General features: G+C 38.3%; 2 protein-coding genes and 1 non-coding gene across 3 annotated transcripts in view; 2 read left to right on the top strand and 1 right to left on the bottom strand.

Annotated features, from left to right (window-relative positions):
* PALS1 (protein associated with LIN7 1, MAGUK p55 family member) overlaps positions 1–4,541 on the top strand; it is a 73,135-nt gene extending 68,594 nt beyond the window's left edge. The window contains exon 15 of the mRNA XM_090271016.1: positions 3,998–4,541. Coding sequence (XP_090127142.1) covers positions 3,998–4,174 — 177 coding nt within the window. The 3' untranslated portion in view covers positions 4,175–4,541. The remainder of the gene's footprint in view (positions 1–3,997) is intronic.
* On the top strand, positions 3,182–3,311 carry LOC150016938 (small nucleolar RNA SNORA66). The gene has a single exon (XR_016510283.1). It is a non-coding gene; the product is annotated as a small nucleolar RNA SNORA66 (small nucleolar RNA).
* A 2,615-nt stretch (positions 4,542–7,156) lies between the features above and the next one.
* ATP6V1D (ATPase H+ transporting V1 subunit D) lies at positions 7,157–20,939 on the bottom strand. Its single transcript, XM_090271014.1, has 9 exons — positions 20,736–20,939; positions 16,345–16,462; positions 13,944–14,023; positions 12,288–12,355; positions 11,547–11,591; positions 10,546–10,649; positions 9,923–9,989; positions 8,679–8,757; positions 7,157–7,813 (listed from the first exon to the last, which is right to left on the bottom strand). The coding sequence occupies exons 1-9, from the start codon at positions 20,774–20,776 to the stop codon at positions 7,672–7,674; spliced, it is 744 nt and encodes a 247-aa protein (XP_090127140.1). The 5' UTR covers positions 20,777–20,939; the 3' UTR covers positions 7,157–7,671.
* Between the last annotated feature and the right edge of the window lie 44 nt (positions 20,940–20,983).

A 20,983-nucleotide genomic window follows, 5' to 3' on the forward strand; every position in this document is an offset into this window, starting at 1 on the left:
GCGTACCACTAAGAATATATATTCTGCAGTTGTTGATTAGAGGGTGATGTATCTTATTTTTAATTTCATTTATGTTTTAGATCCTTTGGTATGTCCAGTAGTGCTTTTATCACTCCCAAAATAGAAGTGTTGAATAAAAACAAATCCTCAGTTTTAAGTCAGTGAAACTGTTCTAGGTGGGAAGGTGATGGTGTTTCTCTGGGTACAAAATGTAAACAATCAATTGATTATACTCTGAATTTCAGAATCTATTGTGTTAAAGGGATTTGAGAATGGTAAACTGATAGTATGAACTTATATAGTCACTTTTCCCTGTAGACTAACTTTAACTTTGTTAGTCCAAAATTTTTTTAGCAAAAACACATTTCATTTTAGTCATTAATTATAATTTGAAAACTAGGAAATGAAAACAAAATAAATGATAGGAGCCATGTTGGCAAAAAGTGAAATAATGCCTTAAATTTGATAAAGAAAAACTAGATGGATGGATCGTATATTCATGTGAACCTATGTAAGATGTGGAACTTAACATTTACATTTCAACTCTAGCACCACAAAGATTAAATTCTATTTTGAGTTCTGGACTGTTCTTTCAATAATCTTGAGCTTTGAGTAGACATTAGGTTTTAGTAAGGATGTCAGTGTGTTCCGTTACAATAAGGTAGCAGAGTCCCTGTTAGGGGACTCCTTGGTAGGGAACAGAGGGAACAAAGGATTCTGTGTACCATAGCCAGATGTACAGCATTCCAGAATGAAAATTAGAGAGCTACACAAGAAACTGCCTCAGGACTAGCCAGAGCTCTCATATTTTTAGTATGTTTTCCTACTGTTACAGAAGTTCAGCCAGTTGAAGGATATAAATTGTCTTGTATTGTGGGTTCAATATAGTATTGATGTGTGGCTTTTATACCTGAGACATTTGGACTTAAGTTTAATTAGTTATCTTTATTGACAGGGATGATTTGGAGGCAGTTTCACCTGGAACAGTTGAGGCTGATAATCAAATCAGAAGCACATAGCCTTGCCACCTGTGCTTGTCTGTGTGAAAGAGCTATTGCCCTTAACCAGTAGTTGAAAGTGGCCTGTTCTTATCACTTCCCACACTCTTCTTAGGGTACTTTTTGCATCTTGAAGACCTTCTTTGTGTATTGAAAACAGCAGCAATTTAACATATTAAACTGTGTCCCAAACATATGTATACAGTTTTTTTTGTTTTATTAATTATGCTGTTACAGTTGTCCCAATTTCTTTTCCCTCTGCTCCCCTCCACCCAGTGACCCTCCTCCCTCCAGTTGCCCCCGCCCTTAGTCCATGCCCAATGGTTGTGCATATAGTTCTTTTCAACATCTTATCTACTCCACTCCCTCCTATTATGCTTCTTAATTCCTGCACCATCTCCCTTCCTTTGCCCTCTTCCCCCTCCCTGCTGACCTCCCCCCAGTATGTTCCCCATACCTATAATTCTTTTTCCACTCTCGTTGCCTACTTAGTCTGCCTTTGTTTCAGTTCCCTAGCTTCTGTTGTTGGTTGTTGTGATACAGTTTTCATTTTAATGTTCATAGTTTTGATCCTCCTTCTTCTGAACAAGTCCCTTTAACATCTCATATAACAGTGGTTTGGATCTGATGAACTTCAGTTTTACTTTGTCCTGGAAGCACTTTCTCTGCCCTTCTATTCTGAATGACAGCTTCGTTGGATAGAGTAATCGTGGTTGTAGGTTTTTGCTTTTCATTCCTTTGAATATTTCTTGCCAGTCCCTTCTTGCCTGCAGTCTCCTTTGCAAATCAGCTGATAGTCTAATTGGAACCCCTTTGTACATAATTCTCTTCTTTTCTCTTGCTGCTTTTAAGATTCTCTCTTTATCCTTAATTTTTGACGTTTTGATTATAATGTGTCTTGGTGTGGTTCTTCCTGAGGCCAGTTTATTTGAAACTCTCTTTGCTTCCTGGATCTGCAAGTCTATTTTCTTCCCTGAGTTAGGGAAGTTCTGCTTTGTTATTTTTTCATATAATTTTTCAATTTCTAGTTCTTCTTCACCTCTGGCAATCCTATAATTCGGATGTTGGCTCACTTATAGCTGTCCCAGAGGTTTCTGAGCCTCTCCTCATTTTCCTCACTTTTTGTTTCCTCTTTCTGCACTGGTTGACTATTTGTTCCTTCCCTACATTCCGATTTGTTAATTTGATCCCTGGTTTTCTTTCCCTCCCTCACCATTTGTTTTGTATGTGTTTTCGTTCATTTCAGTAGGACTAGCCTTCATTCCTTCCCCATCTTAAGATCCGCTGTTAGTTCTGTAAGCTGTCTTACAACTGTATCTCTGAACTGAGCCTCAGAAAGATTATCTGCTGGTCCGATAAATCATGTATTTGCTCTCTGGTCAGCTGCGTGATTGGGATCTCTATCATGATCCCTGCCATCCTGACAGTTTTTATTTACCTTTCCTTCTTGGCGGGGCTGTCACACCTCCTGTGCTTTCGGGGGCAGAGCCCTGTGCACTCGTCACTACCAAGCGACCCTTCTCACCACATTGCAGTGCTTTGTATGAGGTGGGAGTCCAAGATGGATGCCTGACATTCACTCCGCTGAGAGACTGGGAGCCTCCTCCTCCATCCTCACCCCCTTCGGGCCTCACAGTCCAAGGCAATGGGGGTCTGCCTTCCCCGGCATTGGAATTGCTAGCTGACGGGTTTGGTCTGCACCTAGGGGTGCTCCCAGGCACTTCTTGCCTCCCCTTAAATACGGGTGTCTGAGCTTACCACAGTCCCACGCCCGTTGCTGCAGCTGCCGCCACCAGCACCACTTGACCTCTCTGCCCCGGCTTCGCCCCTCCTACCCATCCAGATGAGCACCACTTGCTTATAATTTCATATGTTGGACTTCCATGTAGCTTTATTTTCTGGAACTTCTGGTTATTTCTGGTTTTGTGGTAGTTGTAGTCCTTCTTAGTTGTGGAGGGAGACAGAGCATGTCAGTCTAGGCCTCCATCTTGGCCGGAAGTCTGTATACAGTTGACTCTTAACAACGGGGTTTGAGGCACTGACCCCTGTGCAGTCAAAAATCCCATATAAGTTTTGACTCTCCCAAAACTTAACTACCCTTGGTATCAGTGGGGGATTGGTTTCAGGATCCCTTATAGATACCAAAATTCAGATTCTTAAGTTCCCTATATAAAATGGTGTAGTTGTGAAAACTGTCACTAACTGCATAATGTTGCAGAAGTGAGGGGAACCAGGTTTACTATAGTAATTATAGTGATAGAAATGTATTAGCCTCAAAAGCTACTGAGGTGTCCATTGTATCCTAGTACAGTATAGATAGGAGGGTAGAGAGGCGGGAAGAGAGGGAGGAAGGGAGGGAGGAAGAGGTATAGATCAATGCATACAGTCACCCTCTGTATCCATGGACTCCCAACCGCAGATTGAAAATAGTTATTGAAAAAATCTGTATATAAGTGAACCTATGTAGTTCAAAGCCATGTTGTCCAAGAGTCAGCTGTATTTAATTATTGAATCTTGGGTTGACAAGCAATGTTTTCATAAAAACACACCCATTCTGTTGATCCTTTGCTTTAGATGACGGTTTGCGTCCTGCCACCCTTGCTCCAACCAGAAAGGTTCTGTTTTACATAAGATACTCTTTTTAGTAAGAGGTTGCAATGCCCTAAGATGTTTTTAAAAGAATGTCTGTGGGGAACTCAGTCTGTGCCCTTGAAGCATTTAGTCTTGTGGGTAAGATAAAACAGAACTATATGGAAACCTAAAAACCTAAATTGCAGTATAAGCAGATTATATTGAGTCTCAAGTGATTGACAGTATGAGTCCTGAAGATGCCGAAGCAAAGGATCGCTGTGGCCATGATAGGGTTTGGAAGGAGCTCCTGAGGCTGAATAGTTTGAGAAAAGGAAAGCACGTAAGGTTATTTCTTGTTCTTTGGCGCTGATACGTATATTTTGGTAAGGAATGGAGTTAACCTCAAAATTTTTATCTACTCTTTACAGCCAGAAGAACTGAGAGAAATCATTGAGAAAACTAGAGAGATGGAGCAGAACAATGGTCACTACTTTGACACGGCAATTGTGAATTCAGATCTTGATAAAGCCTATCAGGAATTGCTTAGGTTAATTAACAAACTTGATACTGAACCTCAATGGGTGCCATCCACTTGGCTAAGGTGAAGGAAGAAGCCCTTTCTATGGCATGATTGGACTTGATCTGGCAAACTACCAGTACGAAGGTAAACCTGATACTTCAGCAAGACTCTTAAGGGTAAGGTGGCAGGCAATGGAGACCTGTTCTTAGATCTCAAACTAGTGAGAAGGAAATTCCCATAGGTAATTTATGCACAGCAGTCTTTATTCTCTATGGCTTTAGATCCTTGCTTCATTTGGAGATTCTAAATGGATGCTTTCAACAGAGCAATTCCATTTTATCCATGTAAAAACCTTTTGTTTTCACTTTTCTGCCTAGTCATATTTCCATGAAAAACGTATGTGTATATACACAACAGTCCATGTCTCACATAGTTATATTGATGTTATTTAACAGTAACTTAAATGACTTCATGGGAATTGGGGAGGGGAGGGGAGGTAGGGACCTGCTTCTGTGTACTGGGCAAGACTTTATTAGGTTAGAAAACTGGCTTAGTCATCAGAAATACTTTGCTTAAACTTTTTTTTCATGTACTGAAAGTATAATATACACACCAGATTTCAATAATTTACTACAAAAATAATTAAATATTGTTTATAGTGATTTAAAAAATGTTTTTAAGGTGCCACTTTGATCTGGAGCCACACTGTTAGGCTTGAATTCATCTGTATGTCTTTTAATTCTTAAAAAACATTCCATTAGAAGCACCAAATTTTAGCTCAAACTTTGTGGATCAGATTTGACTGCACACTCAACAGATTCTGATCTAGTTAAGCATATACAACATGCTGATCTTTTTAATGATTTTCTGAATTTTGTCCTTAAATTGTCAGCTAATTAGATAACCTTGCTTCCTTCCTCTGCTCTGCATAGTACAGTAAAATGTGTGTTGCATTTTTATGAATGGCAGATGTTCATGTAAACTGTGTTGACAATTAACTTTTTTTCTCATGATGTTTTTTATATACATGAGAGGACAGCACATTTGGCAGTTTTGCATTTTTATATAGGAGCACAGTATAATTTGATGACTGTGCTATATATAGGTAATAAACTGGAATTCCGTGAATATAGCTGCTCTACTGTACACTAATATTTAATAGATTGACATATGGTCATTGATAACTCTTGTTCAGCATTGTACTAAAATTCTACCTGAGGGAAATACGACAGTTGACTTTGAGATCAGAATGGAAGAATGACCTGAAAGTCATTTGAACATTTTAGAAAAGAACATGGGGGTGGGGGGTTAAGCATATAGAGGTTTTTATCCTAACAAGGTCTGCCTCTTATGACCATAATGCAACAGTGTGCTAAACCCTAAATGTTTAAACTAATGGGATTTTCACACTGTTATGGAAAGTTACTTTGTAGTCTTTTCAAGCCTTTAGAGATGGTATGATGTGACAAACAACCTCAAATGTGAATGTCTTCGTTTTATTTGTATGATGACTTTAGCTACAGCATTTCCTGTTCTCAAAGCTAAACACTGGAATAATATTGAATTGTCACGTAATTTAACGTAAACAGTTGTTTTTAATTTGTAGTTTGTCTCAGTGTCATGTATATATTTGATTTTCTTTTACATAATTTTATTTGAACAAATGTAGACAGTTTGTAAGTTGCCTTTTTCTATTCAAATTTTCATGGCCTTTAAGTTGGCTGCAGTGTCTTATGTGGAAATACTTTAAGGATAATGTTCATTAGGAAGAAAGTAACATTCTGGGTTAAGGGAAGGAACGCCATGTGTAACTGTCTCTTCAGGTCTGAAACACTCTCCAAGTACTTTATAGCAGGAAATGCAAAGCTCACACTAATTTTCAGCATTGAAAACCAAGAAATATAAGCACTTCATCTTTTCAGTTTTGCAGTTTACTTTCGCCTCAGGAATGAAAGGTAGTCTATGGCAGACAGTGGAGTTTTGACAGCTGTTTTCATCCCTAAGATCTAAACTGTCGGCAGTTTGAATTACAAGTAGTGTCAGTGGCTGGCCGTGGTGCTGCTCCGAGTTACCCTGCAAGTAGATGCGCACTGGGCCATATGCTGTCAAGACTCAGACATGGCCTTAACAAGCAAATCCCCTCTTAAGGCACATGCCATGCTGCCATGTACTTTAGGAAGTCTTAGGTGACAGAAGTTTTCGGGGTCAGTGAAGTCTTAGTTCTTTTCTTATCAGCAGTGGTGCAGGTAGAGGGATGGGAATGTTAGGCCCAGTGATGTGGATGTGCTGATACGCCACACAGTCCCTAAACAAAGTGAACACTTGAGTTGTTGCCAACTTCCTTGAAACAAAATGAAAAACACCCATGCAGTACACCTACCCAGCTGTCCAGCTGCTGTGGCCACATCCGTTTCCTGTCCCTCTGGTTCTGACTGGAGACTCTAATGTAGGGAGGTCTTAACCACTTATAGGAATGATACCAATTGCTCATATAATGCACGTTAGTTCAAATAAGGAAATATCTTCTTCCTTTACTAAATTTTAAGTCAGAACAAATGGAAAGGAGAATAGTATTTAGACAAATCCAGATTTGCTTTCTATGAAAATCTAATGTCTGGATTTTTTTTTCCCCTTTTTTCACTAAGTATTGATAAGGAATCATTTGAATGTAATTTTATGAATGTGTGTGGAAAATATGAACCAGGGATTTAGCCTTAATAAGGTAACCTTTCTGACATTTGTTGTTAATCCTTTGTACTCTCATCCTGTATCTGCACTCTTGTTATTTTGAGATGTCATACTGCACACTGTATTGTAAAAATTAAAATTAAAATTATATTTCAAATAAAGCCACTGAGTACTTCCTCTTGCTGTATTTATATCCTCTGCCATTCAAGATTTCATCATACTAATGACTGTCCTGTCTTCAAGTGTTTGCCAGAAGTAAAGCCATTGGAACCTCTGAGCGAAATCAAAATGCCTTTTAACTTACTCTTCACCATGGAGGATATCTGTTGGCACAGATGTTTCCTTAATTGTTGTCTTTAAAAAATAAAAAAGGAACAACTCATTTTAAATGATATTACTGTTTATAGGGTAGTCACATTCAAATTGGCAAAACTGCTCCATGACAGACAAAACACAGACCTGTCATGCAAAGTAAAGTAAGCGAGGGCTTCATAAAGCTTGAGGAGGAAGTATTACCACAGTAACGCAGGAGGGCTGCGGCGACCTCAGACAACAGCGCTGCAGTGTGTGGTGGGGAGGGATGCACGGCTAAGGGGAATTTCCTAATATGCTTGGTAAGCTGATCACTTGTAAAACAGATGTACATGGAGTAAGGTGACACTTCTGTAGAATAAACTCATACAAGTTTCTGGACAGGTTCTCTAAATCTCATCTGTGATAAATGGTTCCTAAATTAGGATTCTGAAAAAGCAATCCCATAAATGGACATCCAGGCAAGTTTTAAAACCAGTGAAATTCTTAGGCCGAAAAATAATCAGTCACACAAACCAAACCTACACTGTGAACTAAAATGGTGCCACATGAGGATTTCTGAAAGAACCAGAGCAGGAAGGATTATTCAAACAGAAGATCCTCATCCTTCTCTTCAGCCAAAAGATTAGCAGGCTCTATCACCTCTCCAGCTGCCCTCCGTTGCTCCAAGGCCCTCTCAGATTTTTCCTTGAGAATCTTTTTCTTCTCCTGTATTTTCTTTAACCTGTAAAATAAAGGAATTTTCTGAATGCTGTTTCAGTATTAAAGTAGATTTGCTTCTAGTTCTCAAGGATAATAAACAAAATTTTACTTTAATTTCAATTTCAGTAATTTATAGCTCATTAAAAAAATCTGAGGTAGAATACACATATTTTAAACTAAAAAAAAAAAAAGCTGCTTTCCCAAGGTGAATAAACTTTGAAATCCATTCTCTGATAATGGAATAGATTTTGATCATTCAGACATTTATTAAAATTTTGGAACATTCTATTTGGATCACCACAACCCTGAATGTCACTGAAGGACAGAAACTAACCTTTGATAATTAACATTATAAATTATGCTCTACTCAAGGTTCAAAATGGCAGCATCTCCCCTGAATATGCCCGCCACCTTCACCTGTCTTCCACTTCTCTGAACCTGGGACACTGACCCCGCATGGCACCTGTCGAATATTTCTTGTCCCTACTAGCTCTTAAGTGTTCATAACCAGTTACCAACATGCATCATTTCTCTCCGAGGACTGCACTAATTCTCTAATGGTATGATTTCACACTATTATTTAACATTCCCTTCTGAAACATACTCAACATACAATACATACTGGTTAATTCCAGTTTCTTTTTATGTGGGAGACACCCAAACTAAATCGCCATTTCATTTTTTAAATAAGTATTAATTTGACCAAAATTTTTGGAGATGCCATGCTTTAAGTATGTGCAAAATTAAGCATAGACCTGTCTTGCTTCTTATATATCAAAATAAAAGTTGTGCTGATTCTAAAGAACGTGAGCCAACAAGAATTTCAGAAAACAGAGACTTTGGAATATGGAAAACAAAATGATCAGTAACTGCCAATTTCAACAAACCTATAGAACTCTTCTCGCTCCCTCTCATCCAGCTCTGTGATGATATAAGCGAGGGTACGTTCAATCCGGGGAATGATGACTAGGGTTTAAAAATACATATACACAAGAGAACTTCAGACCTCCTTTTTTCAAATTGCCAGTGCTCATTTCTATACCAGTTACTTATTTTTCTATTTATAAAATCAATCTACACTTTAATAAAGAAAATTTAGAAAATAACATAAAAACAAAGTATAATCCAACCACCCTAGAGTAATTGTTTTAAATATTTTGGTATATGCCCTTCTAGTGTCTTCTTTATAGATAGATAACATTAGACCACAATATATATGACACTGAATTTATATGAATATGTAACTTTGAACCACAAGTGTTTTAAATATACAGTAATCCACTGTTAAAAAGTGGAACATGGAGGCAGAGAGAATGCAGTAAGCTGAGTTTTGTGTCAGTCATAAGGTTCTATTTTACATAGAATTTGCCTATTCTCATTCTAGAATGTGAACTCCTTGAGAGGTGGAACAATTACTTTATCCATTTTGTTTTGCTTGCAATTCTATGTACAAGGGCTGGCACCAGCAAACAGTCAGGAAATGTGTTTTAAGTTTTTAAAAAATGAGATAACTTCCTCTTTACCACTAATAAGAGTCCAAGCAAAATGATTTCTTTGCTATTCAAATTTTACTCCTTACCTTAAAAATGAAAAAATGTTCCTTCAATGAAAACTGAGTTTCTTTAAAAGTATTATATCAACACTAAGCAGTCATAGTTTTAAAATAATGAAATAAAAGAGATGGAAAATAATGCATCAAGTGGGAAAATTTATTTTCAGAAATAAAGGACACTGTCTCTACAGGACATAGGCCTAAGGGAGAGGGATATAAAGTTAAAATATTTAATGTATTCAAAACTATGTATCATTCACTCAATCATTGGAAAAAACTATAGAAAACACTAGAGCTCTTGAGAAATAGTTTCTAACCCTTTACTCACGTATAACTGAAAATGAGTAAAATATTCCATAATTTTGAATTCACCACTCTGATCTGACCCTCCACCCCCCAAATCATACACGTCCTATCAAAGCACTTAATAACTTCACTGCACTGCTGACTCACTGCACTACCCGCTGTGGGCAATGCCCTACCCACCTGGTGGTCAGTGCCTGATCCTAGCAGTTGTGTAACAAAAGTGGAGGCATGGACAGTGGATGAACAAAGAGCTTCACAGCAGCTTGCACTCACCATGTTCAATGGCATTTACACGCCTGTTGGTTATCTTAATAGCTTCATCCAAAGTAACAAAAGAAGTCTGAAATAAGAAGACAATGTAAGTAGAAAGTCTTTCTAATCGTGCCCTGTTCACTGCCCTCCTCAGACAGTACTTGTAGAGAACACAGGAAACCAAGACAACTCCATTCAACATGTTAAAAAAAATTATTGTAAGATTTCCATAGGGCTCACACTATCTCCATGTTACTATAATTTCAGACTTACCTAAAGTTACAATGGCAAGAGGAAAAAATCATGCATGAATGACCTAAATACACATTAACTGGCTACAAAGGGAAGAAAACACAGCTTTCATGTGTAAACCATGTTATATTTACATTTAAATCTATCACTGACTGTTGCTGTTCTCACCTAGCAGAGTGAAACTACACCACTGCTCATTTGTTAGTAACAAAAGCTGCCACAATGGTGCAGATGCCATCATTTCAGAAATCAAAACATCTTTGGCTTGTTTCACAGAGGGTCACAGAAACAGTCTAAAGTACTGAGTGCAGTCTGCTGAGTCAAGATCTGAACTTCTGCACTCAAATATTAAAAGTCAAACCACAGGATTTCTCCAGCAATTCTCTGCCTACCTGCAGCGAGGCTAGTTCCACCAGTAGTTCCACTGCTTTGGCATAATTCCTCTTCAATTTAGCCAACTGTTCTCCACCTCGGGCTAAACCAGTCAGTTCATAACCTGAAAGAACCAGTCAGACAACATTTGTAATTCTAGAATAATAATCTTCCTCCTAAAGTTCCCCAAAAGAGAAGTCAGAACAATGCTGAAATGGAAAAATATTCACTATCTGTTAAATGCAAACATGAAGTGCCCATCTCATCCCCAAACATTATAGGACGTGACACTGAATGATTTTGCACAAGGATACTGTCCTAACTACAGAAGTTTTAACCAACCCTCACTTCACTAAACTGCTGTATTAACCAGTGCGCCCCATTCCCTTTGTAGACCATACTGTCTGATGCCCAGTATGATGACTCTGTTAACAGGTGACTCAAGAATGCTCTACTTCTTTATTCAAGCTGTAGAAAATATTTTATGTGAACCAATGAAAGATGAGTACCAAAGAAAGAATACTGTTGCTTCTATTTTTAAAAATCTTATGACTTTGGACAGAATCAATAAAAATGTTCTGCTATCCCAAAAATGCTGTCAAATTAGGGAAGGGTGAAATAATTATAAAAAATTGAGGGGATTATTAAAATCTAGGAAGATTCAGCATTCAAATTACATCACAGCGCCCAAGATCTTATTCTACTTTAAAGAAACCCAAACTGGAAATTATAAATAATGGATTATGGGTGTGGATTATGCAGAAAGACAACACAAAGTTAATCACTGGATTCATATGCAAAGAAAGATCATGAGCTTATATTTTTTAAATGTTAAGCTCTGGGCCCGTGAGAGGCAACCACACATTGAAGTTTCTCCTTTCCCTTCTCTCTAAAAATAAACCTTTAAAAAATAAATGTTATTAGGCTCTAACACTGGAACCACCCGACTTAATCTAGCACCATTTTCCAGAACAAAATTCATTTAAAGAGAAATTAGGAGAATCCAGAGACAGACACTTACTGTCAGTTCCTTCATGGTAATGTTCAAATACTGGCAAAGTAACACCTGTTAAACACAAAAAAAGTCAACAGATTGCCTGGAATTACAACTGGTTTCAAAGAATGAATTTAGGAACCTGCCTTTAGTGTTCAATCCTATTCAAAACCTAAATCAGCCTGAGTAATAAAGGAGTTTGGATATTAACAGTGGGTATTTTTCCTTTCAGCTTTGAGGTATATTTAATATGCAAGAAGAACTGCGCATGTTTAATGTATACATGGTACACCCACAGTAACAGATATCCATCATCTCCAAAAGATTCGTGTCCCTTTTCCTGTAGGATGTGTGTGTGTTAAGAACTCTCCACAGGAGATCTACCCTCTTACAAGGTTTTTGTTTCTTTTTATTTAATTGTATTGTTTTTCTATTACAGCTGTTGTCCCATTTTTTCCATTTCTGCCCCCTTCTCTTACAAGTTTTTAAGTGCACAACACCATATTATTCTATTGGCACTACACAGTACAACATATCTATAACATGTATTCACCTTGTGTTACCCTAACTTTCTATCCATTGAACTCCCTCTTTCCCCTACCTGGACCCCCTGGCAACCACCAGTTACAACAGGTTTAATATGGAAAGCAATCAACTTGTTCTAGGTGGAAAAGATTAATTGGGATATCAAGGTCTTGTTGTATAAACCAGTTAATTTTAAAACGTCACCTTTTCTCCTCCAAGGGTTCTAAAGGGTTGAAAAGTTACCTGCTACATTGTCTTTCTTGGCGCGAATCTTCACTTGGGCTTTATTTACATTCTGGATGACTGTGGTGCTGCAGGAAAAAAGGGCCTCGGTTAGTTCCGTTTTTAGAGTGAGAAATAAACCTACAGGGACCCACTGGGTAATTTTAACAAGAGTGAGATTCCACAATAAACTATATTTTGATAATTGTCTTTTTCCATTAAAGGAGAAAAGCCACTGCTTCTAGAGGAAGGTTCAGAGAGCAAAGAATGAACAATATTCAAAAATTAGCCGTAAGAAAACAACAAAGAATTATTTGAAAGTATGTGGATTGCTTGAGTTTTCAGTCAGATGTGTGGGATTTTCATTCTGCTAATGTAATTTAGAGAAAACATTCCTTCTTTTTGGGCTTGCTGTTCAAACCTTTTAAGTCTGGCTAATAAGCAGGGGTATAATTCCTTTCTCCTAGAACTTACCTAACTTCTGTCTGGCTTTGTCTGGCTCATTATCATCATAAAGTAAGTGTTTTCCGCATAACCACCCTAAAACATTCACATACCACACTGCACACTACTGATTCCCTCCCTCTGCCAGAGAGGTCAACACAAGCTGTTATCTCACCCACACTGGCAAAACTTAAGTCTACTACTTCAAAGGCCTTAGCCTCTCGGGCTGTAAGACCTGCCCACCAGGTAATGCTCCTAGAAAGAGAATAAAAACTAAGAATGAAGGAATTGTGCCATGGGGTAAATAAAACTAAAATCAAACCCCTGAAAATAACTTCCACCTCTGCCCCTAAATAGCCATTTGACTCAGGAAGGCACTGAACTTAAACTGAGAATAACTGCTTACCTGGTCTACTTCACAGGCTTACTTCGAGAATCATAACATGTAAATTGGCAAAACCCCTGCCCTGGCTGGTGTGGCTCAGTGGATTGAGTGCCAGCTTGCGAACCAAAAGGTCGCCAGTTGGATTCCCAGTCAAAGGCACATGCCTGGGTTGCAGGCCAGGTCCGTGGGTTAGGGTGCGTGTGAGAGTCAACCGATGGGTGTATCTCTCACACATCGATGTTTCTCTCCCTCTTTCTTTCTCCCTTCCCCTCTATAAATAAATTAATCATTTTAAAAAATTGGCTAAACAATTTGGCAAAGCAGTAACTAAACTATTTTGTATGCTTTGTAAAGCATATACTGACATGATGAAAGCTATAAAATTCATACCCTTTAAACAACCAATTCCATCCTCAAAAATTTATCCTAAGAAAATAATTCAACAGAACTAAAAGTACTTATGCATGAAGATGTTCATGGCACTTTTCTAATATTCTAAAACTCTGAAAATCAACCCAAAAGTCCACTACTAGGAAAAAAGGCTAATTATGGTACATCTAGAGAAAGATTATGCAGTTAAGTGAAAACAAGGAAAAATGTTTGATACAATGTTAAATGAAAATGGTAAAATATTAAGGATCCTGTTCCTGCAACTATGTAACAGATACACATGGGTAGCAAAAAGGATGGTGGTGTTAAGATGATCCGGTTAAAAGTGTCCTTCCTTATTATTACTAGTATATCAACTGTCATGAATGCTTTTTAAAAAAATTTAAAATGGCTTTTAAATGAAATTATGAACATAAAAGAACTCTGATTTTTCAAAACACCCCATTTAGTCTTCTCACCTGAAATCCCCTGCTGTGAACTTGGCCTCAGCAAGTGAAAAGGCAGCTTCTCTCATCACTTCACCCATCAGCATTTTAGTCTGGAAAAGCATAAACCAAAAGCCAGTTCAACCAAGTTTTCTGCAAGGAAAAATTATATAATCATATTCCTTTAATAATCTTCAGTATTTTGTGTCAGGTGTACATGTAAACATTCATTTGATAATGATAAAAATTTCCAATTCTGCTTCAACGGTTTTGGATGTGGTCTTGGATGTGGTCAGTAACAATGTCCCAAAACCATGAGTTACAATTAAAACATCAAAATGAAGACATTAAGAAATAGAAAACAATCTTTACTACAGGACTATGTTATTTCTAAACAGGTTCATGACAATTTGCTCAAACTAATCTCCTAAATTCACTACAGTACAGTCCAAATCCTAAATGGCACAGTGATTCTAAAATAAATCTGGGATATTTAATGTTTGAGAATATCCAGTTTTTTTGAAAGAGAATAATAACTAGGACAGATGGGTAGAGAGTTACCTTACCAAGTATTAAAATTGTATAGCTATGGTAAGAAAATAAATCTGGTACGGGCACACATAAGTGAATGAAATGGAACAGAGTTCAGAGAGCACCAGGATTATTGTAATTAAATTGTGTAAAGAGATTACTCAGCTGGCCATCCATTTATAAAGTGATAAATCTAAATCCCTACCTCCTCACATCAATATCCACCCCAAAATCCAGAAAAGGTAATGGTTTATGTTTTAAAAAACTATAAAATGAAATATAATAAAATACTTTCCCAATCTTTTTAGGGCTTTCTAAATATGTATCGCAGAAGCTATATAAAGAAAAACACTAAAGAGATTCAACCAAAAAAATTAAGATATTTTTAAGAAAGTTAGACCTGAAGAAGACATTTTTAGCATTTTATATCCTAACTTGAGTATATATAGAACTTCCACCAAAAAAAAAAAAAAAAAAAACATTACCAAGAAAATCAAATTATCAGTAAACATGAAAAGATGGTCAACCTCACAAATAATCAGAAATAGTACAAACTAAAGTAAGATAGCAATTTTAGCCCAATAGATTGTCAACAAATAAAAATTACCCAATTAATTTAAGAAACTAGGTTCTCTCACTAATCAATTGGTAGGATGTAAATTAGCATAACAATTTGGAGGGCAATTCGGCAGCTATCTATCAAACATTTAAATGATTCTTGAGATTCTAAGATTCCTTTCCAGAGAAATGCTAGCATACATACAAATAAGAATTTAAGTCTACCCTCCCCACAAAATGATAACACTATACATCCATCAACAGAGACATGGTTAAATTCTGTTATTCATGTGATGGAGTACCATGAAGCTACCGTAAAGAATGAGATGGATCTATATGTACTGACGTGGAAAGCTGTTCATATTCTGCCCTGGAGTGAAGGAAGGGGGAGTGGGGCAGAAAATCTTATATAGATAGAGACAGAGATAGAGATAGATATAAAATAATAGCATGTTTATTACTAAAAACATCTGTGTGTCCTGGACATATGACCACACATGATACTCTCAGTATATGTTTTACAAAAGCAATTATCTTACTATGGCACCAAAGAGAGAGACTGAGAAATTGAGCAAGACAAGGAGGGAGGGGGAAACAAAGAGAAAGGGTGGGGGGGGGGGGGAGAATGAATGGAAATATGGAAATATGGAAAAGATATAAACTAAAATGATGTCACAAGGAACTCCTTTGGGAAATGAAAGGATAGTTGGGGGCGGGGAGGGGGCGTTATGAGAAAGAACCTTCACTTTTTTTTATATACTTCTGTACTTACACATCATTTATCCAAAAAGCATTGAGTTAAAACATACTAGGTGCTGGCACTGTTCCGGGCACTGAAAATACATTGCTGAAAAGTAAAGTGCCCCTCTCATGGAACTTACCTTCTCCAGTGGGGGTAAACAATCAAACAAGAAAATATCATGCAGTAGTAAATGTGACAGAAGTACATATGGTGGCCACTTCAGATTGGGTGATCGGGGATGGCCTATGAAGAGACCATAATGGCCAGAGGAGCCAGTCATAAGCAGCTCTGGGGAAAGAGCATTTCAGGCAAAAGAAACAGCTGGTGCAAAGGCCCTGGAGGAGGATGTCAGGAAGAACGCAGCAAGTGAGGCCAAAGAGGCAGGCAGGGGCCAAATGAGATCAAGTGGGGCTGGCGGACAAGAGGAAGGAGTTTGGGTTTTATTAAATGGACTATGTAAAACATGACTTTATAATTAATGGTATTTGTACTTTTGAAAGAAAAAAATTATTAAAATAACAAAGAAAAATTAAAATGTCAATGGCCATGCTGGATGTTCCTTATGTATTTCTAAAATACTGTTCTAAGCTAAGTTCATTCTACCTCTATGATTTTCTTTAGGATCTGTCGAAATCGTAGAGTTAAGGCATCAGATTTTTTCTTCAGGAGGTTTCGACCTGTCTGTGCTCCTTTTAATCGAGCCTTCATGATGGTCTGTGCCCTATATAAACAAAGTTAAAGACATTTCCATTGTTTAAAAGAAATAAAAATACCTCCCCAGTACAATGTTAAAATTACGCTTTATTCTTTGATGTCATCAGAATAATATATAGCATTTGTAGCTGACAGGTTTAACTGGTTTCTCAGTATTGCAGATTTCCACCCTCAGGTGTTCCATAAATGAGAAGTGCATTTATTTAGCACCAAAACAATGTTTCAAATCCTGGAAAATATTTACTAAATCATAATAAAGTTTATCAGGGGCATTATTTTGCAGTTAAAATACCTATTTGAATTGTAAATTAAAACTATATGTTTCCATTAGAAGTGTATTAAGGATTTTTTTTTTTAATCTGTCCACAAATTTATACCAAAATTCAAAATGCACTTACCTTCAGGACCAACAATTCCACTTTGAGGAATTTATCTTACAGACTTACATATGTATACAAAAACTATGTACAAGGTTAAGAATGAGTACTCCAGCATTATTTGTAATAGCAAATGGGTGCAAACAAGTTAAATGTTGCAATAGTTAATGGTTCATTATATAAAGGAATGACATGCAGACATAAAAAAAAAAAAAAAAAAAAAGATGAAGGTACGTCTACATGTGCTCCCTACATTACATTGTTTTAGATATGCAAAGCAAGGAAGGATAAATATGCTTGTATAAATACAGAGAATAAACTAGGAAGGATTCAAAGAAACTGGTAACAGTTTCCTTTGGAAAATGGGACTGACTGAAAAAAACATTAACTTTTTATTACTATACTTTTTTGTACCTTTTACATTTTATTCCACAACCATTTATTACTCTATTAAAAGTGACATTAAAGTGTTTTGATATCAGCAGTCAGGACCCTACTACCAATCATTTAATTAATAACAAGTCATAACAAATGAATATAACAAATAAGGTAACAAATGACTTTGGGTAACTTATAAATGACATATATAAGTAAAGACTTCTAAGAAGTGACAAGCTACTGACACATCCTTAGCTTCTATTTCAATCTTTCCCCATCAGAAACCCCAATACCAAAGTCAAGAAACCAATAGCAGAAACTGACATTTTTGTTCTTGCTACCATATGCCAGATAAAACTTAATAATGGAAAAAGGTGGGTAATAAGATTCAACAATAGATTATATAACTTAGATCCTTAAGGTGGTTTGTTTAAAGGGATATAATTTCATATGAATGGTGTAATAGCCAACTGCAAAATAGTATTAATGGACCTTTCAGCTAAATTTTTAGATTATATTGAAATCTTTTACCATAGGGAAAAGGTAACTGAGACGATTCTATAGCTGGAAGGAACTTTAGACATTATCCTGGAAGTTATGTAAATGAGGCTCAGAAAAATGAAACAACTTTCCCACAGCAACTCAGTGAAGAAAAGGTGAGCAGGACTTGAACCAGATTTCTGACTCCAGTGACTAACCCAAGGCTCAAACTAAGGCTCAAACCTACGTCCACTGTATCCCAGCCACATGGGCCAATTCCTCCCCTACAGATTATAAATAGCGCCAGAGGAACAGTTCTCTCTCTGCACTGACTTGAGGTCCAACCAAGTGAAGCTGGTTCAGCCTCCTGCCTGAGCAGGAGCTAGCCACCCCAATGTGTACATTTAAACATTCTGTATTGTTGACACTAACCACCAGAATTTGAGCTCCAAGAGTTCGATCAAATTTAAGTCAAATCCTACTACTGCAGATTCCAGCAAGTTCATAGTAAAAAAGGCAAACTGATAAAAATGAATTTACCATACTAATTTTAATTTCCTCCTAGGTAATGACATCTCTGTAAAATAGACAAATTTTTGCTCTTGACCCTCAAAGAGTAACTTGCCCAAGGGCTTACAGCTCTTGTAGGTAGAACCTGGATTTGAATGACTTCTGTTGACTCGAAATCCTTCACGCTTCTTTTGATTCCACCTTAACCTTGTTTTTCTCTCTCTGGTGTGTAAGTGGGTGTCAGCCCCATTTCACAGGCCAACACTGTAAGCTAGAACTGTTTGAAACAGAAGTCACTAGTGTATTTTCCAGCCAAGATCATAAAAAAATAAAAAGATGTTCTTTTATAGGTACCAGAGCCACTCAGCCCTTCTGAAAAGTGACCTTCAGCTAGGATGATAACTGTTTCCAGATGAATCAAAGGCATCTGACTACATGACAAAGTACCTGCACTAAGCCTTGGGGGAAATATTTAGAGAAGCAGTTACTTCCTGCACCTCATTTTCCTTTTAAACAGCAAGCTAAGTGGTCTCAAAAAGTAATTTCCACCTTCACAAACCTATCATTCTTCTTGTCTAAGCCCAAAGATGTCTGTTTTCACCTCCTAAAGTAGGAAAAAAGCTGAGCCTGGAGATCAGATTTTATTTAGCAATCACTGACAGTAGGAGAAAGAGCTGAGCTCCATTCTGATTTGTGCAGAGGTGACTGGACATTTTAAAGACAGAATGAGAGGAAGACGGGACTCGAGCAGAGGCAGGGACATGATGAATTACACAGAGCTGGTCAGTAGAAATGTGATTAGGCCAGCTGTGTCTGCTAGCTGGGATTATGGCAGTAAGGAGTCTATACTCACAGAGGCCCAATTCTTCCTGGTGATTTACATTCCAAATAAATGGTTTCCAGGTCCTTGGGAAAGATACTTCTAATTTGTAGGGCATACACATACATCTCAATGGGAAAATTGAAGGATTCATAATGGTAAGCCCTTTTCAGTAAAAAATGCCCTAAGAAAGGCAGGTCAGGGATCTACCATCAGGTGTTGGCTAGAACAAACGGTAAGGCAGCAGCACTGAGCTTTCCCAGGCAGACATTTAATGGGGGCTGGTGTCATCCTAAGAACACAGCCTTGGGCCGCTAGAAGCTGTGCTAGATAAGTTTCTCAGTGCAGAGGTTTGGGCAACGTCAGTCACTAAGTGCGGGAAATTCTGCAGTTCTCACTGCCCCGGAATAGCCCTGATCCTTACCTATTTCTGAGGCACTGCCTTTCTGCACAACTGACTTGAGTCCCACCTAGAACAAACAACTATTAGAAATTCAGTAGGTGAAAGTAAACAAATAAACAAAAAGCCAGTAGCTGCTTCATTTCATTAAGAGTTGTGAGCACTCAGGCAGAGACAGAAATCTAGGTTTTGGGGTTTGAAACTAACTTTTAAAAGTCCTGATTTTCTGACAAAAAGGTCAGGATGAAGAAAAACATCAGAAAACTTCCAAAGAGATAGGGACCACAATGAAAAAGATTTAAATGGCAGGGCCAACACTAATTTTCTGCTCCTCGCTGAAAAAGAGAAGAGGAAGAGGAAAAGGGGGAGAAGGCAAATAAGAAAAGTCTTTACTTTCCACACATTGTTAGGTACGTTTGAGAAAAACCTCAAAATGTCCTTTACAGACTGGCCAAGCACCTAGGATGATATGCTATTTCTCCTGCCGAAGAAATCAGGCGGAAAGAGAAGAGCAGCCCACCACTGAGCAGATTCCAAGGCATGGGTTCATGCAGGGAACATTTTTTGAGGGCTGCCTATGGATTAATAATCGACACACTCTCATCCTGCAGACAGCTCAAGTACCATAGGGAAGACATGTAAACAAACTACCCACTTTACAACATGATGGGTAACAATGACAGAGGTCTGAACGAGGTGCAGTGGTGACAATGCGAGGGGAGTGGTTCGGAAACTCAGGGGTGCCTTCCCACCGCAGGTGACCCTTCATGAGTTCTTGGAAAATGAGTACGGGGACTCTAAGGTCGAATCTGACATCCACGCGAGGGCATTTAGAATTCAACACCCAACATGGCTTATAAGTCTCTTCTATGTGCTTCCCACCTTAGCAAACTCCCTTCTCAATCCATTTATGAAACCTCGTTGGCACGTCCATCTCTCAGCTAAGCTGAGCGCTGCTAGGGCAGGAATGGCGACGGTTCACAGTTATATAAATCCAGTGCCCGGTTCAATAGGGCCTGTGGAATGAATGGCTCGATTAATGAGTACGGTCAGCGGACCCCCACAAAAGCCAGCAGGCCGGGTGCCTGTTCCTATGGACTGGGATCCCTCTGACCAGGCCGGTTCACTCAAAGGAATGTGTGAGGGGGCGTCAGGGAGCCTCGCCCTGGACTCACGAAAAAAGACCGGGAGAGCTGAAGAACCGCCCAGAAAATCAGGAACCTCGCTGCTGGTCCAGGGTATGGAGGAACCGAGAATCCCGCCACTAGGCATTCCTGAACCTAATGAGGGATGCTCGTCCCATTGTTTTACTTACATTCGCGAGGGAAAGATTTCAATTCGGTCTTTGCCCGACATTCTGACGACTGTTCAGCTCGGGTTCCCGGCCAGGCAATAGTGGGTGCCACAAACAGCCACAGTGTCTTCCTTTAGCAGAGTCAGCTGGTTGTGTCACTTGACCGCACCTCGCGTTGCTAAGAGGCCGCAGGGCTACGCGTCCTTCACTTCCGCTTCCTGTTGGCACTTGGGGTAGAGGAGGGCGGAAGGGGAGGATGTGAAAAAGGC

The sequence above is a fragment of the Furipterus horrens genome, unplaced genomic scaffold, assembly GCF_987537825.1.
Source record: "Furipterus horrens unplaced genomic scaffold, mFurHor1.1.pri manual_scaffold_3, whole genome shotgun sequence".
Lineage (NCBI taxonomy): Eukaryota > Metazoa > Chordata > Mammalia > Chiroptera > Furipteridae > Furipterus > Furipterus horrens.

What these genes read in the sequence shown, in the direction of transcription:
- ATP6V1D (XM_090271014.1), bottom strand. Translation starts at nt 20,776, where the DNA reads ATGTCGGGCAAAGACCGAATTGAAATCTTTCCCTCGCGAAT. An exon ending in TTACCATGAAGGAACTGACA is followed by an intron (nt 10,650 to 11,546) that starts GTAAGTGTCTGT and finishes TGGTTCTTTCAG; the next exon opens with GTTATGAACTGACTGGTTTA. An exon ending in TGTAAATGCCATTGAACATG is followed by an intron (nt 8,758 to 9,922) that starts GTGAGTGCAAGC and finishes TTTAAACCCTAG; the next exon opens with TCATCATTCCCCGGATTGAA.